General features: G+C 39.9%; 1 protein-coding gene across 1 annotated transcript; it reads left to right on the top strand.

Annotated features, from left to right (window-relative positions):
• Nucleotides 1-11794: 11794 nt before the first annotated feature.
• sparcl1 (SPARC-like 1) lies at nucleotides 11795-19495 on the top strand (the record flags this gene model as incomplete). The annotated part of the gene is made up of 10 exons (XM_080722588.1): nucleotides 11795-11848; nucleotides 13301-13354; nucleotides 13453-14541; nucleotides 14721-14829; nucleotides 15650-15771; nucleotides 15875-15995; nucleotides 17012-17148; nucleotides 17801-17949; nucleotides 18600-18748; nucleotides 19467-19495. 10 exons carry the CDS (start codon nucleotides 11795-11797, stop codon nucleotides 19493-19495), a joined length of 2013 nt encoding a protein of 670 aa, XP_080578714.1.
• Nucleotides 19496-19814: the final 319 nt, after the last annotated feature.

Genomic DNA, 19814 nt, shown 5'->3' with positions numbered 1-19814 from the left:
ACTTGTGCTTGATCATTGGATGTTGTCTCAATAAGCTGGATTATGTAATTATTCAGAAGTTTATAGTCTGAATCGTCTGTGTAGCTTATAATACATGCTGGGAATCTTGGCATGTTGTATTTTCAACAGATAGTCATACAGACTGTAGGGCCAAAAGGCAGTGCTCCCTGCAAGATGTGCACCCCCAAACAAAACACACGGCTTTACCTCCGACTTCAGTAAATAAATACTAACTTAGCTGTCCAATTTGTGTTGAAAACCCGGCATTCGGCATCGACTTTTCTTTTTTTTGGCAGGTCGTTTTGACTTGTGACCAGTCTGACCACCTGCTTGCAGTCAGTTTGTTTTATTGTGTCGCCATCTAGTGGAAGTATTCCTTTCCATGATCAAGAAATATGAGATATATTAAATGAAAAATAAACTGGTATGGAAATACTTCTGCAGCACGTGCTCACGAGAACGAAAGAGTAGCCTAGTAGGCGAGTCTATAACGGTATTGTCATTATATTTTTTATCAGCAGGTGGAAAAACGAGTGGCCAGTACGGGGATCGAACCCGCGACCTTGGCGTTATTAGCACCACGCTCTAACCAACTGAGCTAACCGGCCGACTGACGTGGGCGATGTTATTTTTCTTATTTCAGAATGACGTGTAGGCCTATATGATGCAATAGAGAGTATACAGTACCTATTCGTTATGAACATAGTCATCATATTTATTTAACTTATCAAAGGAACCTGGCATACCAACAAAACCAAAACAGTAAAAGATACACACAGTTAACAACATTAAAAGTAAAAACATTATGGATATTGCACAGCGACTAACACTGTGCCATGTCAACAACAATCAAATAGCAATAAGTAGTTAAAACACTGAGTGAGTAGTATCATCTCTTGAAGCTGAGGGAGGTTATATAAAGCATGCATGGTTCTGTGACAAAAAGTACAGTAGGGCGGTGCATGTGTAGGTGTTAGGCCCCACCTATCTGTGACCTCTCCTCACCTCCCCCACTGCTGTCCAATCTACAGTACGCTAATAATGAATGAGATCACAGATGGGGCTAGCCTAGTGTAGGTGTAATACAGTACAGTAGGTTGCTGAATTTTTAAATAATATTTAACCCATTTAGAACGGGTACACATTATTGTGTATCATTATTTTATGCTTTAACTATTGAAAAATAGCAGATCTACAAGCTCAGCGCGGCACCGAGTCCCGCGCTGCGAGCTTGTAGATCTGCTATTTTTGAAAAATCGTGAAAATTAGATTTTTTTTTAATCCTTCTAAGGTTTTTTGAAAAACCTGTGTTTCTATGTCAGCAATGTGGCTATAGCCATTGTCAAAGAAAAGGTCCTTTTCACTTAACTGGAGCTCAGTTAGTCTGTTCTTGAGAGACTATAGGTCAGTGGTTCTCAAACCTTTTCATGTGAAGGACCCCCAAAATGATATTTATTTGGCCACGGACCCGCATCTCAAAATATCTAGTTCCAGGGACCACCCAGAAGCAAAATTTTAGTTACAAACGTTCGCTTTGAAAATACATATATTCAAAGATTTGCACACATTTTCACGACTTTTTCAAAAATAGCAGATCTACAAGCTCGCAGCGCGGCACTCGGTGCCGCACTGTGAACTTGTATATCTGCTATTTTTCACTGGTTAAAGCATTCAATAATTCTAGGCCTAAAATTAATGATATCATCTCCGTAAGATTAATTCCCTATGGTCATCATCAGGTACCATGAGATGATCAGCTGGGTGATGGCCATCATCTCCTATCCCCTGGAAAAGATATTCTTCACTTTCACAGGCAGTGCTGTCACCACCCTCTAAGCAGTCTTTAGATTTGATCTGGTTGAGTTCTGTACTGTCACTGGCGTTACTCTCTGAACTCTCACTGGCGTTACTCTCTGAACTCTCACTGGTATCTTCACTGGTTTCACTGGTGTCCTTGCTTTCGCTGCTGGAACTTTCACTGCTCTTTGTGGTGTCTGTAACGTTAGCAGAGTCACTGGTGTCTGCGCTGTCACTGGTTTCGCCGCTGTCTTTGGTCTGGCTCTCAACCAACGTTTGAGTGTTGTTGCTCTGGGCTGGCATGTTGCCTGCCCTTCCAAGACTTATGATGGAGGAGTTGTGAGAGGGAGGCTTCTGGGATGGCGTGTTTTCTAGGTGTTCTGTCTGACTCTGGATCTCTGTGCTGCTGTTGTCCTCAGCGCTCAGGGCCTTGATGACATTCGCATACACATGGATCCAGCCATGCTGTAATGTAGGCTAGAATATGGGACATAGATGAACATGGACAAAAATGACACCTTGTTTTAGCTGCCACCAGTGTTATAGAGAAATTAGATAAATGACATTCATGTTTATTTATTTTACTGATCCCAGATGACACCTCCTTTAAATATAGATAGTTTTTAAACCCTATAAAGTGCTATACCCACCCTTCGAACATTCTCCTCACTGCCCAGACTGTTATCTCTGGTTTCACCATGAGAGTCCGTCTGGGGAAATAGAGAGGGAATCACAGTCAGTAGTTGAAACTCAAGATTATACATTTAAAAAGTTGGTAAATAGGCCTACACAATAAACAACAATAACCAAGGTATAAACAACAATCAGAAAATAATTGTACACAATGGATGTTTTTGTGATTGCGGTTTGATGAAAAGACTTAGTCTTACCCCCTCCTCAAGTGACTGGCTGTCAATCTCCTCTGAGGTCTGTTTGGAGCATGAAGACACAGTTTTAGAAAATTATGCAAATTATTTTATAATGAAGTTATAATGAAGTTAACCACTTTATTCTTGTCAAACAACAAATAACGAAAACAGCACATCTACAAGGTCACAATGTGTTTTTGGAGAAAAAACAAGAAATACATTGGGGAAAATATTATAGCCAGAGCTGCTGTTATGATCACCCACCGTATCCTCTGATGTGGACTCTGACTCTATGGATTCTGACTTGGAACTCTGAAAAACAAAAACATCTGATGAGACCTCAACCACGTTGTTAGAATACAAGGTGTCACATAATATCTCCAGAGATAGCATGAGATTGAGAAACCGAATGCACTTACTTGGTGTGAGGTATTTTCTTCAGAACTCTACAACACAAATAGGAGTATAAGCATCCATGAAATGTCCCCTACAAATACTTGTTCAGATAACTCACTGCATGCATGTTACAGTTACACTTTTACACTTATAGTGGCATCCTACCTGAAGTTCTGAGGTGTCACTTTCAGATGATTGCGAAGAAGACACACTCAGCGTCTGAAAAAGAATGGCAACATAAACCATAGTGCTCTTAATTATACCCTGCAATTGGAAACATAAACAACCACCACATTTACAATCTAGTCTTGTCAACGCTTGCAGGCAGTCAGTCTATTGTTCTGTATTCATCGCCTTTGTAGTAAACAAAGTCAGAGACATGCAAATGTTGGGTTGAGGTTTGCTGTGCATACGTGTTCCCACTCCAAAAGTCAGCATTTTTCCTGAAATAGGACTGTGTAGGTGGCAGACAGCTTGATTGCAATCAAATGATTTGTGTGTCTACAGTTGCCATACTGTCTACTGTCTAACCGCACAATCACTTCTCAAATGAAAATGACTGTACATTTTAAAACACTCACCGTGTTTGTTTCATGCCCGTTTTGTTCCAAAATGACATTGTACAAGATCTGTGAGAAAAGAAAGAGAGACTATTGAAACTGTAACATAACGCAATAGTATGAATATTTCATGCAATGATTTAGGCACAGTAATGGCTTGTGTTGTGTTCTCTGACATGGATTTGATCTACAAACATTCTAAAGGTCAAGGTCGATGCTATTACAATTGATAGTTTTGATTATTGGTTGTTTGAGCATTTTTAAGACAGCATTGTTGAAAGCTTTCCTCTGAAGAAATCAATCTTTTACTGTTCTAAAAGCATTTGAAGAACACTCCAGCCTGTTTCTTACAATAAATGTTCATAATCAAACAGTCACATCATATAAGGACTCCATCACAGCATGCTATTGTGTGAAGTCAGGGCAATCCTTATAAAAATAATTTACTTACTGGATTGGCAAACACTGCTCCAATCAAGCAAAAAGATATGATAGCAACTTTCATTCTGTAATGACACATAAGAACATGTTAATATTGTTGGGGATAAATGAAATTACATCAGTTTTGCATTATACAGTATCAATATGAATAACAATGTCAAGGTTAAGGGTATGGTAAATTATATTTTTCGGTTAAAACATGTTTTGCTATATTCTGAGAGTTATCATTGCCATGGAGTGTTTGCTCAGTAAAAGAGGTCTCCCCGTCTCTTCAGCTCTATAAAAAATCTGAAAATGTCAGCTGATCATGATTGTACCTATTTATCAACTTCAACGTTATAGTGTTCAAGTGCCAAATTTGTCTGCATATTTCTTTGCATCATTACTTCTAATTTCGCTTGTTTAATCTGTATCCTGTGAGTTCTCTCTCCTGATTGGATACAATTGATGCATTTTCTGTTTACTAAAGACCTGGGCAGACAGTGTTTGTGTAGTAACAGGAGTCTCCCTATAGTCTGTATATACTGTAGCAATGACTATCAGATAGTATAGCTATTTAACACTTATTGTAAAACAAAGCAATGTCTCATACTCTACCTTTAACAATAGCAATTCTTGAATAACTATTAGAATAATGCCACCTAGATATAATTTAGTGCAAGTTGCATATTGCAACATGTATTAATAACACACACATGAGCACAATCAGTATTGTGTACAAGTAATCAATGAGTGATGAATTACCTTTTCTTCTCCAGAGGTAGAATATATGAACAGTGTGAGATGTCCTTGTGTAGTTTATTGCAGCAAACTGGAGTACAATGTTCCTATAGCTACTATCTCATGCATAGAAGCTCGCTGTAGAGAGGATGAGGGCAGCTGTGGATGTGTGGTAGGAACTAGAGACGACTATATATCTAACCTTAATGAAGGCAGTTGCATCATTTCCTCTGAGGTCTAGCCCCATGTTGACATGGGAAGGTGTGTTTGTTCTGGAAGCTAAATCAAAAAGCACACACACAGTCTCACACACACACACACACACACACACACACACACACACACACACACACACACACACACACACACACACACACACACACACACACACACACACGCGCACACACACACGCAAACACCCATATACAGTTGTTTTATTCGGTAGCTACATTTGCTCCACCCCCTCTCTGTCTTAAATGAAATATAATTTAGCATGCTTAACCATAGGGTTTGTGGCTGGTAGAGAAAACAATTTCACCCACTCAAAGAGGAAGTAGGAAAGGAGGGCAGGGATATGGGTTAGATAAGGGTATATGCTTACATCCGGCGGAATGGCTGCAGTTTTATAGTCTCTACAAGCATGTCAGTACATGTGTAAACCCATGTAAAGTAAGAACTAGTACTGTAAGTGTGGACCCTTGAGGGGGTTCCAGGGGGTATCTAACAAAATGTGTTATTGTTTGCATCAAAACAACGTTAACTTTAACCTTATAATATATACCGGTACTACAATTGGGAATAATCTGAATAATCTACAAATGTTATGGGGGTCCCTGGCACAAGATCTTCCACGGCCAAATCCGCATCTATTTGGGGTCCTTGACATGACAAGGTTTGAGAATCCTTGCAGTAAGTAACTCAAAATGTCATGGTATAATCTTGGTGTTTTGCTTGGTTTCCACCTCTGGTCATACAACAGCATCTCTATTGTTTTACCCAGGCATCATGCAAAAACTTCCCAATTCCCACTGCACTGTGGGGTTGCACCCACAATGTTTGTTTCCCATTTTGCAGCACCTCTTAAGCATTCCCAGCAGTTCATTCCTATGATAAATGGTGCATTTATATAGCACCCTTATCCAAGGCGCTTTACAGAGATTGTGCATTACACACACACACACACACACACACACACACACACACACACACACACACACACACACACACACACACACACACACACACACACACACACCGATGGCGGAGGAAACCATGCAAGGCACCAACTTGCTCATTGGTAGCATTTACCGGTAGGGTTTCAGTGTCTTGCTCAAGGACACTTCGACACAAACTCTGCGGGAGCCCTGGATCGAACTGGGAACCTTCCAGTTGCCAAGCGGCCACTCTACCCCTGAGCCACTGCCTAACCCCAAAACTGGGCCTAACCCCAAAACAATTGATACAAAAGGTTTTTCAATGGATTCTGGTAGCATTGGGCATGCTAAATAACATAGTAAAAATCTACCAAAATCTGCTTATAACGTGGGATTTATATGTAAAAAATCATAACAATTGTGCACTTGGTGACTAGTTTTAGATTTTTGGCATGGTGTTAGGTATGGGCATAAGGTCTTCAAAAAACATAGCAAACAAGTTGGGCTCACCCCCTAGTGGTCTGTTTGCAATTCATTAAATATTAAATAGGTCAGTATATGGTTGAAAGCCAAAATAATTGATGGAAGATAATTTTCAATGGATTCTCTTACTGGGTATGCTAAATAACATACTAAAAGCTTAGGAAAAGAAAAACTACTGGAAATGCATACTTTTCAAGATGGCACATATTCCCTCCCAATTTATATGCATTTTAAGCTCCCATGGACGCCATTGTGAAGATTATGCCTTTTCAGTGGTTTGTTTCTTCTAAGCTTTTAAGATGTTATTTAGCATACCTAATAGTAACAGAATCAATTGAAAAATCTCTCCCATCAATTATTTGGGGTTTCAACCATGTATAGACCTATTTAATAATAGATTAATTTCAAACAGACCACTAGGGGGCTAGCCCAATTTATTGCCGATGGTTTTTGAAAACTTCATGTTATGAGTAGAAAGTAGAAGTCATTCGCTGCTTTATCCCTCCCAAATGTTTGAGCTTGTTGTTTCCTGGAAGTCCATATTTGGGCAAGTCTAAAATAAATCTGTGGAATTCCTTGTCTGACCTCACTTTAGCGTTGGTAATTACAAGTATAGAAACGGAACATATAATTAGACAAAATGTATGCCAGTCTGGAGCTGTTCAAGAAACCACAGCTACCAGCCATTGTAACATCATGCTGGTTTGAAACAGACAGGGAGGAGTGTGGCAGAGACGATTGGTGTTGGGTAAAAACGTCTCTTTTGTCCAAATGTTACTGTAGTCTAAGATGTACAGTATGGTATGGCACTTTTCAGGAAGGCACTAACTTTCCAACTATTTGTTTAGAGGATTTTAATATTTATACCGATACTGAATCAGTTGAACTGACTGTTATTGTCAGATCACTAGTCTCACAACCTAAGATAACAAAGTGATTGTTCAATATCTGTGTTGTAATTACATAGCGTTATTATACATAACTTTACTGCATGAAGGTTGTGTATTATCATAACTTTCTTGTTTATTGTGCAATCAAAAATATTTTTTAGTTATTTATTCAAAGACAGGGTAAAGGCTCTTTTTTGTTAAAGCTCCATATTGTGATATTATCACTGCTATAGCGTGTTTATTGCGACCGAAGGTCGCATTATACCCTGAAGAACCTCGTAGCTTGTCTGTCTGTCTGTCTGTCTGTCTGTCTGTCTGTCTGTCTGTCTGACTGACTGTCTGTTTGTCTGTACAGGAAGTGATGTCAGTGTGATGTCATTGAGTCACAGTGATGTGGTACAGAATGACTCATATGGGCATAAAAAGGATGTCACGTGACATCACTTCCTGTATTGACAGTCAGACAAGCTACGAGATTTCTCGGGGTATAAAAGTCCATATATGGTCATTCCCATAAAAAGAAAAAACCTTGTATGTCCATACATGGAGATTTCTGATGTCATAAATTCCAGGTCGAAAATGAGAATGTTAGGGTACAATATATGGCCCATATATGGAGATCCACAGGCATCAAACCAAGGCCCTAACTCACCAAGGCCCTGCTTGGCATTACTAATTAACGTACGTTTTTTTTATGCCCATCTCCATGTATGGGCAATGGGCATAACATAATATTGTATGTATATGGATACATATTATTATTAATAAAGGATAAAATAAAATAAAAAAAGTCCATATATGGTCATTCCCAGAAAAAGAAAAAACCTTTTATGCCCATACATGGAGATTTCTGATGTCATAAATCCCAGGCCGAAAATGAAAATGTTAGGGTACCCCCTTGTGCCCATATATGGAGATCTACAGGCATCAAACCAAGGCCCTAACTCACCAAGGCCCTGCTTGGCATTACTAATTAACGTACGTTTTTTTTATGCCCATCTCCATGTATGGGCAATGGGCATAACATAATATTGTATGTATATGGATACATATTATTATTAATAAAGGATAAAATAAAATAAAAAAGTCCATATATGGTCATTCCCAGAAAAAGAAAAAACCTTTTATGCCCATACATGGAGATTTCTGATGTCATAAATCCCAGGCCGAAAATGAAAATGTTAGGGTACCCCCTTATGCCCATATATGGAGATCTACAGGCATCAAACCAAGGCCCAAACCAAGGTCCCAAGGCCCTGCTTGTCATTACTTACGTACGTTTTATGCCCATATATGGAGATTCCTATATATTGTCAATATTAAGGACATTATTAAGGATATTATGTTATCAATATTAAGGACATATATGAGCGGCGTGTTCCTCCCACCGCGTCGGGGCGCTATATCATTTTGATCATTTTGTGAAATGCTTAAACACGTTTTTATCCTGGGATTTTTGCATGAAACACACACAATCTAAGGACCTTTATCTATGAAGTGCTCACAAAAAAATAAAAATTAAATAATAATAATAAATAGAGCTGCAAGCAGCGATAACGTGGCCAAAAATGCCTAAAATCAAGAACACAGCCTGCGATGTGCGTGAAACTTTCCACACACATTCCCACTAGGTCAAGGAACAGATGCCACCCTTCTCACATTGGCCTGTTATAGCGCCACCAGTGGGTCAACTTTTGCATAACAGATTTTTGGAACAAAATGCCTCAAATCACGCCTGCAGCGACCGATTGCCGCGAAAGTCCCAAGAACACGCGGCACCCTTTTTACATTGGCCTATTATAGCGCCACCAGAAGGCCAAAAAAAAACTACCTGACCTGCCGGAGATCTGTTCTCGGAAGAACACTGCTTATAGTTTTTCTTTGATTTCTTTTCCCACTTTTCTTGCTTTTCCTGCTTTTTTCCACTGCCTTTTTCCACTGCCTTTTTCCTTTCCTACTTTTTCCTCGCTTGGCCACTTTATTGCTGCTTGCAGCTATATTATACCATTGTTTTTTGGCTTAAAGCAAGCCCACAATTGTTTCGAAGGAACAATATTTTCTAGTTGATGTTATCTATCCTATGTTAAGTAGGCCTACTATGTTCTATCCGTCTGTTTTACAATGTTATATGAGATACATAAAGTGGTTCCTGTGTAAATAAGCCATAAAGCTTACTAGGATCTCGTTTTAGTTGACCTTGTACCAGTGAGTTGTGCCGTCATCAAACAGTACTCTTTTCTATTGCAAACTGCTAATAAACTCTTCAATCAATCAATCAATCAATCAATCAATCAATCAATCAATCAAACAAACAAACAAACAAACAAACAATCAATCAATCAATCCCATCCATGCATCCATTCATCCATTCATCCATTCATCCATTCATTCATCCATTTCAGATGGCTTCAGAATGTATAACTGAAAAGGAGACTTGTCATATACTGACATCTAGTGGCAAAAATAAGCTAAACATAATTTCAATTTGATAAATCATGTTTTCAGTTTTGTTTTGTGCGTGTGTGCGTGCATGCATGCCTGCGCGTGCATGTGTATACATTCCATCTGTGTCTGCTTATGTACTGTATATTATGTAAAGTATATACATACAGTAAGCTGTTTTGTACAGGTGTGTGTGTGTATACAGTATCTAATTTTATGTAACCCTTGTTAAATAGAATAATTACATTACATAATCTGTTTTCATGTATTTGCCATAGTTTATTTATTTCCAATTTATTTGGGTTAGAGGCACCCCGAGTCTATTTGCAACTTGTCGCTGCTGTGAACAGGGACCCTCCCATATCCCAGGAAAGCTGTTGATACAACAGACCTCAAAAGTGTGTGTGTGTGTGTGTGTGTGTGTGTGTGTGTGTGTGTGTGTGTGTGTGTGTGTGTGTGTGTGTGTGTGTGTGTGTGTGTGTGTGTGTGTGTGTGTGTGTGTCCAGCATGCTAGTATGTGGACAGTGTGTGTGCTGTCTTGAATAAGAAAGGACATCTTCTCATAGAACACGTGCATGTATTGATATTTTTGTGGGATTCTCAGTTCTGTTGCAACTCCCGACCTCAGGTAAAGCTTTTATCATGGATACTTTTAAGCTTATTTTGAAAGCACTAATGACCAAAATGTGTTCTTGACATTCCTTTTAGTATTTTAGTATGTGTTGGAATCTGAGTGGGTTGTGGCATATTTACAATTACTGTACAATTATATGTATAATTATAACTTATTTTGTAAAGTAAACATTGCTCTACTGATTCATATTGACTTTAATATCATCATTATTGCTGTTTGCATTACAAAGTGCTGTCCATATACCGGTACTTAAGTTAATTAATATATTACCAAATATCACTGCATTTGGCACATTAAAGGTGGGTTAACGAAGATTTTAACAGAACATAATTACATTGATGGTTGCAACATATACATTTTTATCTCAATATATAATGTGGCCACTGGCCAGGTAATCAAATGTGTTACTTTTGTTAAGATGTTTATGGTGAAATTAACTTAGTTAATTATAAGAAATTAATATTTTATGTATGAATAGAATGGTCAGTGGAATCAAGTAGTGATTTATTATTATTTGGGGAGGCATTCTCATTCCCCACCCCTTGCATATACACCCCTTTGGGGTCCACATGGTCTATTGTCCGGGTCCAGTAATGTGGGCTTTATCTCCATCCAGTGAGACAAAAACGTTGTGGACTTAGTCAACTTTTTTCCAGTCTGGTAGCCTCCAATGTTGACTTTAGTCTGCCGGTTCTGAATGTGACTTTTGAGAGAGGGGTCACGTCTCATCGGCATGTAACCATGGCAACGGGGCAGGATAATCCCACGGCCCTCCTGGTCATGTTAGCAGCATACAGATGCACTGAACTACTTCCACTTCGGAGAAGTGTGTCAAGTTCACATCTTGTTTGTGACCAGTTAGTGGTTCTAAAACAGATTTGTATACCAAGGACTCCCAAATTGATGTGTATTTGGCCGGGGACCGCCATCTGAAAAAGAGAAGATTCATGGTTAACAAATTCTAAATTATTCTAAAGTTTCCAAACGTTTTCGATATTTCTCAAAACTTTTCAAAAATAGCAGGTGTACAAGCTGGATGAAGCGGTTAAAATGATTGTGATGCTGTATTAACAAATGTTGCTGAGGACCCCCTGGAGCCCCTTCAAGACCCCCACTTTGAGAACCAATGATTTAGATGTTTATAAGTTTCTTGTTTGCTTTATCAGTGACTAATGAGTAATTAGTAGTGACTGTGTACTCCTCTAGTCCTTCATGTGTTTATATTCTTTCTTCACACACACACACACACACACACACACACACACACACACACACACACACACACATATATATATATATATATATATATATATATATATATACACTGTATATTACCACTTACTCATGCAACATGACTTTCTTTACACTTTTGTTCAGTTATCAACATTTCTATGTTAATGTCACAGGTATGAGGGCCAGCGTCGTATTTATTTGGTTATTGGCATCAACATTTGCTTTGTCTGTAAGTAATCCATACATTTGTATTTTTCTTCTGTTTTGTCAAGTAAAACGTGTATGTATGTATGTATGTATGTATGTATGTATGTATGTATGTATGTATGTATGTATGTAGGGGAGAGCGGGGTAAACTGAGACACTTTTTACATTTGCTCCCCTCTAGGTGAACTAAAAGATATATCAGTAAAAATGTACACATTTCCCAGTAATTTGGGATGTTTCCTAACAATGGAAGATATCAGAACATATTCAAGACAAAAGGCAGAGAAAATATGATTGTTTTAAAAAAGTGGTCTTGTGTCTCAGTTTACCCCAAGACCGGGGTAAACTGAGACAGACCAGAGAAATCAACGGGGTAAAGTGATTCACTCACTTTTTTCACTTTAAAACTACCATAAAAACACAAAAACCTGGTTAACCGGGTTAAATATGCGCAATACAAAAATGTACATAGCAGACATTCTTTTAATAGGCTTTGTCCTGTAATTTCCACCCATGTGTAAAATAATGTGACACATGGGCAGAAGGAAAAAACTAAAAACCCTATAAAAAAATGATAGAAGGGTTTACCAAACTTTCCTCAGTTGATCCTTATGTCATTTGTCCTGTAGAATCTATTTCTGCAAAGTATATTGTTGTATTGTGCATAACTAATGAAATAATTTGCATATTTAGTCAAATCTAGTCAAATATGCTAATTATCTCATTAATTATGCACAATACAAAGAAATATATATCAGAAATGGATTCTACAGGGGAAAATACATACGAATCAACTGAGACTAGTTTGTTACAGCCTTTAACCAGGTTTGTACAGCTTTCTCCCTGTCTATCATGTTGGGATAATGTGAGATAGTGTCTCACTTTACCCCGAAGCAATTGTCTCACTTTACCCCACAGCCACATTTTGGGAAAAGGGATGTTTTTATCAATTCAGGGTAATCTTCAGCTATAGCATCTATCACATGGATTTATAAGTTGGTAGTTCATCAACATGTATGATATAAAATGTTCTCCCTGCATCAATTTGCTTTGACACAACAGCTGATTATGTTGACAGCAAGAAAATTTACTTTTACCCGCAAAAAACACATTTTTGTGAAAAAATCATGTTTTCTACAGCACTATCAGGTCTCTCTTTTCATGGCAAGTGGGAAATTCAAGGGGCTTGAAAATATAATGGTCACATGACCACAAATGTGTTCCATTGCCAAGATAAATGGAGTGTCTCAGTTTACCCGGTGTCTCAGTTTACTCCGCTCTCCCCTACAGTATGTATGTATGTATGTATGTATGTATGTATGTATGTATGTATGTATGTATGTATGTATGTATGCATGTATGCATGTATGCATGTATGTGTATGTATGTGTGTATTATGTTTCATAATATACTTATAGGTACACACATTTGGCCTACAGTAAGTTATATAAAGGATCTTTCTACTTCTACTCAGGTAAAAAGTAAACCACATGGCAAACACAAGACCTCACACACAGCCAATGAGAAGGTACAATTGAAACATTAGATGGTTTAAAATGTATCAAATCAGTGTTCATGTGTAATTGCGGTGTTAAACAAATTCCTTCACTCTCTCTCCTGGTTAAGGATGTGCTCCCAGAGGAGGCCAATGAGGGACAGGTGTTGCCGACCTTCATCACATTTGAGGCCAGCAGCCAGGAGCAAGAGGATGAGGAAATGAGCTCGGAGGACAACGCTAATGCTCACACTGACAAGGCGGATGGTGTTTTGGAGGGGAATGACAAAAGCACCCCGGTCTTACTGAGTGAGGAAGAACTGGTGGATCTCCTAAAAGAAGAGTTGAAAGAGTCAGAAGAGGCAGGAGAGTCGGTAGAGGAGGAAGAGTCGGAAGAGGAAGGAGAGAAGGCAGATGAGGAGGAGGCTGGTGACATAATCGATAGCGAGGGAGCCGAGCAGGAGGAGAGAGATGTGGAAGATGAAGAGGAAGATACAAAGCTGTCAGATGAGGTGGAGGAGGAGACGAAGGAAGGGAATGAGAAAGAAATGGAGAAAGAAGAAAGGGAGGTTGGGGAAGAGGTGATGTCAGTTGAGGCAAGTGAGGGAGACTCTGTAACCAGAGCAGAAGAGTCAGGGGTGGAGGAGACCGATGGCAGCACAGGGTCCGAGATCCCTGCTGACCTCGACTACGCTGCTGATAGCGACAGTTCACAGGCTCTTCAGACTGAACCCCAAGCCGATGACGCCCGGCCTCTCTCGGAGACAGATGCTGCAGATGTTAAAGAGGAGGATAAGGTGACCAGTGAGAAAGCTGCACCTGCGGCTGCTGATGACTATGAACAAGACTTTCAAAACACTGAAGCGTCAGAAAGTGACGAAGAAGTAGCCGATCAGGGCAAAGATGAGGGTGAAGGTTCCCCGGCCGAAACCAAGTCAGAATCTGACTTCCAGGAGCCAAAGAGCAGTGTGGAGCTTGGAGGGACACGGCCTGCTGGAAAGGAGGATGCAGCGAAAGAAGAGAACGGCAACAATGACAGTGCCAGCCATGCCAAAGGGAAGAAAAGAAAACATAAGAAGAACCAGAGGGTGAGGAAGCACCAGATGCAGAGAGATGAAGGCCAACAAGGACGTGGACAGAGTCAAGAGGACACTGAGGGCACTGGCAGCAACATTGATAACACTGTCCACAAGGCTAAGAGGAGAAGGGCAGGAAAATGGGTACTGTATTTAGTATTGGATGTACCTTCACTGATTTTACTTTTCATTGTAATACATCTTTCCTACAGCAGTGCGGTTCTCAACCTGTGGGTCGGGCCTGAAAAGGTTGAGAACCACTGTCCTACGGTATAGTTTTATCCACTTCTGACTGTGCTACTATTCTCTGTCTGTAATTCCAGGCTACCTTAGTGGGCATGAATCCAGTTCAAATTAGAGCAACGGTGGATCTCTATCCCAGTGCCAGACCCTCTCTTGCTGGAGGCATACATCGCCCAGAAGCCCCTGCTGGTTAGTGTCTTGTTAAGTCAGCAGTTGCCGTTTCAGTAGCAGCCATATTCCCCACCATGATAACGACCACCAAAAACCTCCTCACTGACCCGGCAATCTCCCTGGGGAATCTGCTGACTGGATCATTCAGCTAGAAATCCCACGTGAACAGTGACACTGCTTCACGGTCAATCCCTAAACACAACCCTGCAGGCTTAAGGAACCTATGAAAGAGATCAGGTTGAATTTAGGCACTGTACAAACCTAAATGCTGATGGAATGTAGGGGCTGCTGTGCACTGCTTATACTTTGATCCCGCTTATATACTCTCATCCCATTGAAAACAGCAATTGGTTGTGCACATAATCCATTGTATGAACATTACACAATACAAATTGTGCTGTACAAGCCATGGTTATACTGTGATATATACTTTACATTAACTTTTTGAGGCACTTGTCCTTTGGACAAGTACTTTTCCCATTCACTTGTCCTGGCACAAAAGTCACTTGTCAGGATAAAACAAGACTTTCTTTATCAAATGCATGCATAGGAGTCAGACATTGAAATAGAATGAATAACAAAAGACTGCTACCAACTCCCCTTGTTCCCTCCACCACCCTCCACTTCATAGTTTGGGCAGTCCATATAGTCTGCAATGCATACAGCACAAAGCTGCTAGGAGCGTCACAGAAAAAGTGAAACCAAGAGCCACTTGTCCAACGGACAAGTACATTTTTAATGAACTTGACCAGAATGATTTATTACTTGTCCCGGACAATAGGACAAGCCTTAATGTCAAGCCCTGCACATATATATATGTTTTTACCTTTTCTTCTAGACCCTTGTGACAACTTCCGCTGTAAGCGTGGAAAGACCTGCAAACTAGATGAGAACAACAAGCCTTCCTGTGTGTGTCGGCAGCCATCAGAATGCCCCCCTAGCGTGAATGAATTTGATAATGTACGTACGAACAAATTCACTTAATGGCAGCCATAATGGAAATGTGTTCACAGTACATTTATTGTGTTGTATTTTTATTCTTCGCAATGTGCCACCATTACAGGTCTGCGGGACGGACAATAACACATATGACACTTCGTGCGAGCTCTTTGCAACCAAATGCAATCTGGAGGGAACCAAGAAAGGACACAGACTTCACCTCGACTACACTGGGCCATGCAAATGTAATGCCTGATAAATACTTAGTTGCACCTGGTCACAGCACGACTGATTTTTACTTTATTTTATCTAACCACTAAGCCCCATTCAAACATTTCCCAAAAATGCCAGTCTACAAGCTTACAACGTGTCACAAGGTAATCTTGTGAGCATTTAGATGATGCTATTTTAAAACAAAAGGTCTGTTTATATACAGTGCATATACATATACATATACATATACATATACATATACATATACATATATATATATACATATACATATAAAAATTAATCGACATATCCTATGCATACACACACACACACACACACACACACACACACACACACACACACACACACACACACACACACACACACACACACACACACACACACAAACAATGTTGTGCAGAGTGTGCAGATATTTTTTCATCTTGTTATGGACTCATTCTTTCATCCGCCTTCTGGCCTACTTAGGTTTTGTACAGTATGTGTGCCCGGACACGCACACGCACGCACACGCACACGCACACGCACGCACGCACGCACGCACGCACGCACGCACGCACGCACGCACGCACGCACGCACGCACGCACGCACGCACGCACGCACGCACGCACGCACGCACGCACGCACGCACGCACGCACGCACACACACACACACACACACACACACACACACACACACACACACACACACACACACACACACACACACACACACACACACACACACACACACACACACACACACACACACACACACACACACACACACACAGTGGTGGCTGAGTGGTTAGTGTCCACACCTAGAACTCCGGAGGCCCCAGAGGTCGCAGGTACGATTCCCCACTCCAGCTACCACTGCTCCCCTTCCCCCTTGCGCTCCTTGTGGGCATCACTGGGTTGAGTTCAGCTGGGTCAAAGCTGATAAAAAAAGCAGCTGGGTTGGGCTGCGATATCTGAATTTCCCCTGCGGGATAGTATAGGTATTCATTAATTACACACACACACTGATGCTTTCTCTCCTTTTCACAGTCATAGCCCCATGTCTGGACACTGAGCTGATCCAGTTCCCTCTGCGTATGAGGGACTGGTTGAAGAATGTGCTGCTGCAGCTCTATGAACATGATTCCATGACCCCTGGCTTCCTCACCTCCAAACAACGTGTCAGAGTAAGATACAGCTCACCACCAGTGCAGTGGTTTTTCATCTCAAGGATATCCAAATATGTATTTCGCCGCAGAGTGCGCAGACCCCCATCTGAAAATGTTTTGTGCCAGGGACCCCCAGAAGAGAAGATTTGTGTAAAAAAAGAAGAAGAAGAAAAGAAAAAAAAAGAAAAAAGAAAAAGGATATAAATATGACCTATATCATTTTAGCTTGCAAAGGCCCAGTCGGAGATGAAAATAAACAAAATGTAAAATTAGCAGCGGAGACATATTTTTATTATAGACAACAGAGATTATCTAAACTGAATTTGCTTATGTTGTATCTATATTCATGTTGGTAATGCTTGTAAATATTGTAGCAAAACTGTATGTACAGTATGTGTAAAAAGCCACAATAGCATATTTTCCAACTCCAAATCGAACACCAAGAATGTCTGTGAATATAGCCCCAATTTAAAGAATCAAACAGTCCCGTATTGGGCCTTTAAGGATCATTTTTTAGTACTTATTTGTTTTTCTATGTAACATTTTCCTTATCCAATAAGAATTAAACTTTATCCATAGCAGATTTCAGTTTGATCAAACGTGGCTTTAACCTGCTCTGTGTGTTGACCATCAACCATTAATGGCATATCTATATATTCCTCACCCCAAGGTCAGAAAGATCTATGAGAGTGAGAGGCGTCTCCATGTGGGTGAACACACTCTTGAGCTCCTCGCACAGGACTTTGAGAAGAACTACAACATGTACATCTACCCCGTGCACTGGCAATTTGCCCAGATAGACCAGCACCCTCCCGACAGGTACACTTCAGACATGGTTTCCCTGTACTTACAGTATGCCATGTATTCATGTTTGAAAGAGAATTGAATAAATGGTAATATTTGTAAGGGATCGTGTGAGTGTGGAAGGTGATTTGACAGTATTCAAATCCAGTGGTGGAAGGTAACTAAATACATTTACTTAATTACAGTTTTGATGTACTTTTACTCAACTGGAGTATTTCAATCTCTTTATACATTTACATTTACTCCACTACATCTCAGAGTCAAATGTTGTACTTTTACTCCACTACAATTATTAGAACTAGTTACTAGTTACTTTGTAGATTTGCATTATTATTACAAAACATACATTAACCACTTCAGCCCTATATACATTTTGGCAATTTGAGAATAGCCGATCTACAAGCTCAAAATGCAACACATTGTGAGCTTGTAGATCTGCTATTTTCAAAAGATTGTAATACTTTTTATACTTTTTAAAACTTGTGAAACAGGACATTCTGCAAAAAATCTTCTTTCTTCTTTTGAATTCCGAACGTTTACTTGTAACAGAGTATTTCCACACTGAAGTATTGAGACTTTTACTTAAGTGAAATGGGAGTACTTTTCCCACCACTGTTAAAATCACCTTCCACACTCACATGCTCATTCATTTCTGTGCCATGCAGGTTCCTGTCCCATTCAGAGCTGGCTCCGCTCAGGGTCCCTCTGGTGCCCATGGAACACTGCACCTCCCGCTTCTTCCAGGAGTGTGACGCTGACAAGGACAAGCAAGTGTCCTTCAAGGAGTGGACTCAGTGCTTCGGTATCAAGGATGGTAAGGATGTCAAAATGGGACCAAACCAGCAACATATACTGTAGGATGTATGTGAAATGTTGTGAAAAGAGGGTAGGCCTACCGCTTACGGTTTGTCTACACCAACCAAGCACAAGTATAGTATAATATATTGTTTTAACAATCATTCTAACTCAAGTGGATGGTAGAGTCATACTAATAGTTATAGTGCTTAGTGTGCATGGCCCTTAATACTATTTGGGTTTTGAAAGATCAGAGATTGAATTAGCTTGAGGAAAAAAAGTTTAAAAAAAAGAAAGTCCCACGTGAAGATAGTAAGTAACTAAGTAAACTAATAAAAAGTAAAACAAGAATAATAACAAATGTTTTGTTCGATATCTTTAAGTTCAAATAGTATATCCCCCTCCGTCCACCACTATACTGTAGGCTACTTTGAAACAATGATGATATAAGTCTCTCCAGTGACAATGTAGAATTTGTTTAACCACTTTAACCCTGGGGCCCCTATTGTTATTATTGGAGAAAACGTTAACAAAGACTTTCACACACTTTCACAAAGATTTTACAACGGTCACAATGCATCGCACCCACCGTGACCCGTTGGGGGCTTGCAGATCAGCTCTCTTCACTGCATCATCATTGTAGGACAAAGAAAATATGGCTTAAGTGGTTAAATGTTTAACACGATGTGATGAGTTCAGATGACCCCTTCAATCCCTCTTATTTATTGTCTCTACAGAGGACATGGATGTCAACCTACTGTTCTGATTCCAACTCTCTACCTCATCTACTGTGGAATACTGCTCCAACAAATGATAGAAGCAGAAAGGAGGCAGTTATGTGCATTTCAACTATGTCAAAGGCACTCGGAATAGTACAAATACAAGAGAATCATTGTACTATGAGATAGTGATACACGGATGAGGGACACATCTCCCATAGCTATGTGTAGTTTTATACAAAAACCTTTTCTGAATGCATTCCAAAAAGGGGAAATGTTTACAAGAGATCATTATGGCAGAGAAAAAAACATTTTCAAGGGGCAGAAAATACATGTGATATATTAGAATGCTTTAGGACAGAAAGT

The sequence above is a fragment of the Nannobrachium achirus genome (assembly GCF_963921795.1).
Source record: "Nannobrachium achirus genome assembly, chromosome: 3".
In the NCBI taxonomy this organism is placed as follows: domain Eukaryota; kingdom Metazoa; phylum Chordata; class Actinopteri; order Myctophiformes; family Myctophidae; genus Nannobrachium; species Nannobrachium achirus.
The sequence above is the reverse complement of the archived record's forward strand: the minus strand, read 5'-3'. Positions and strand labels throughout refer to the sequence as shown.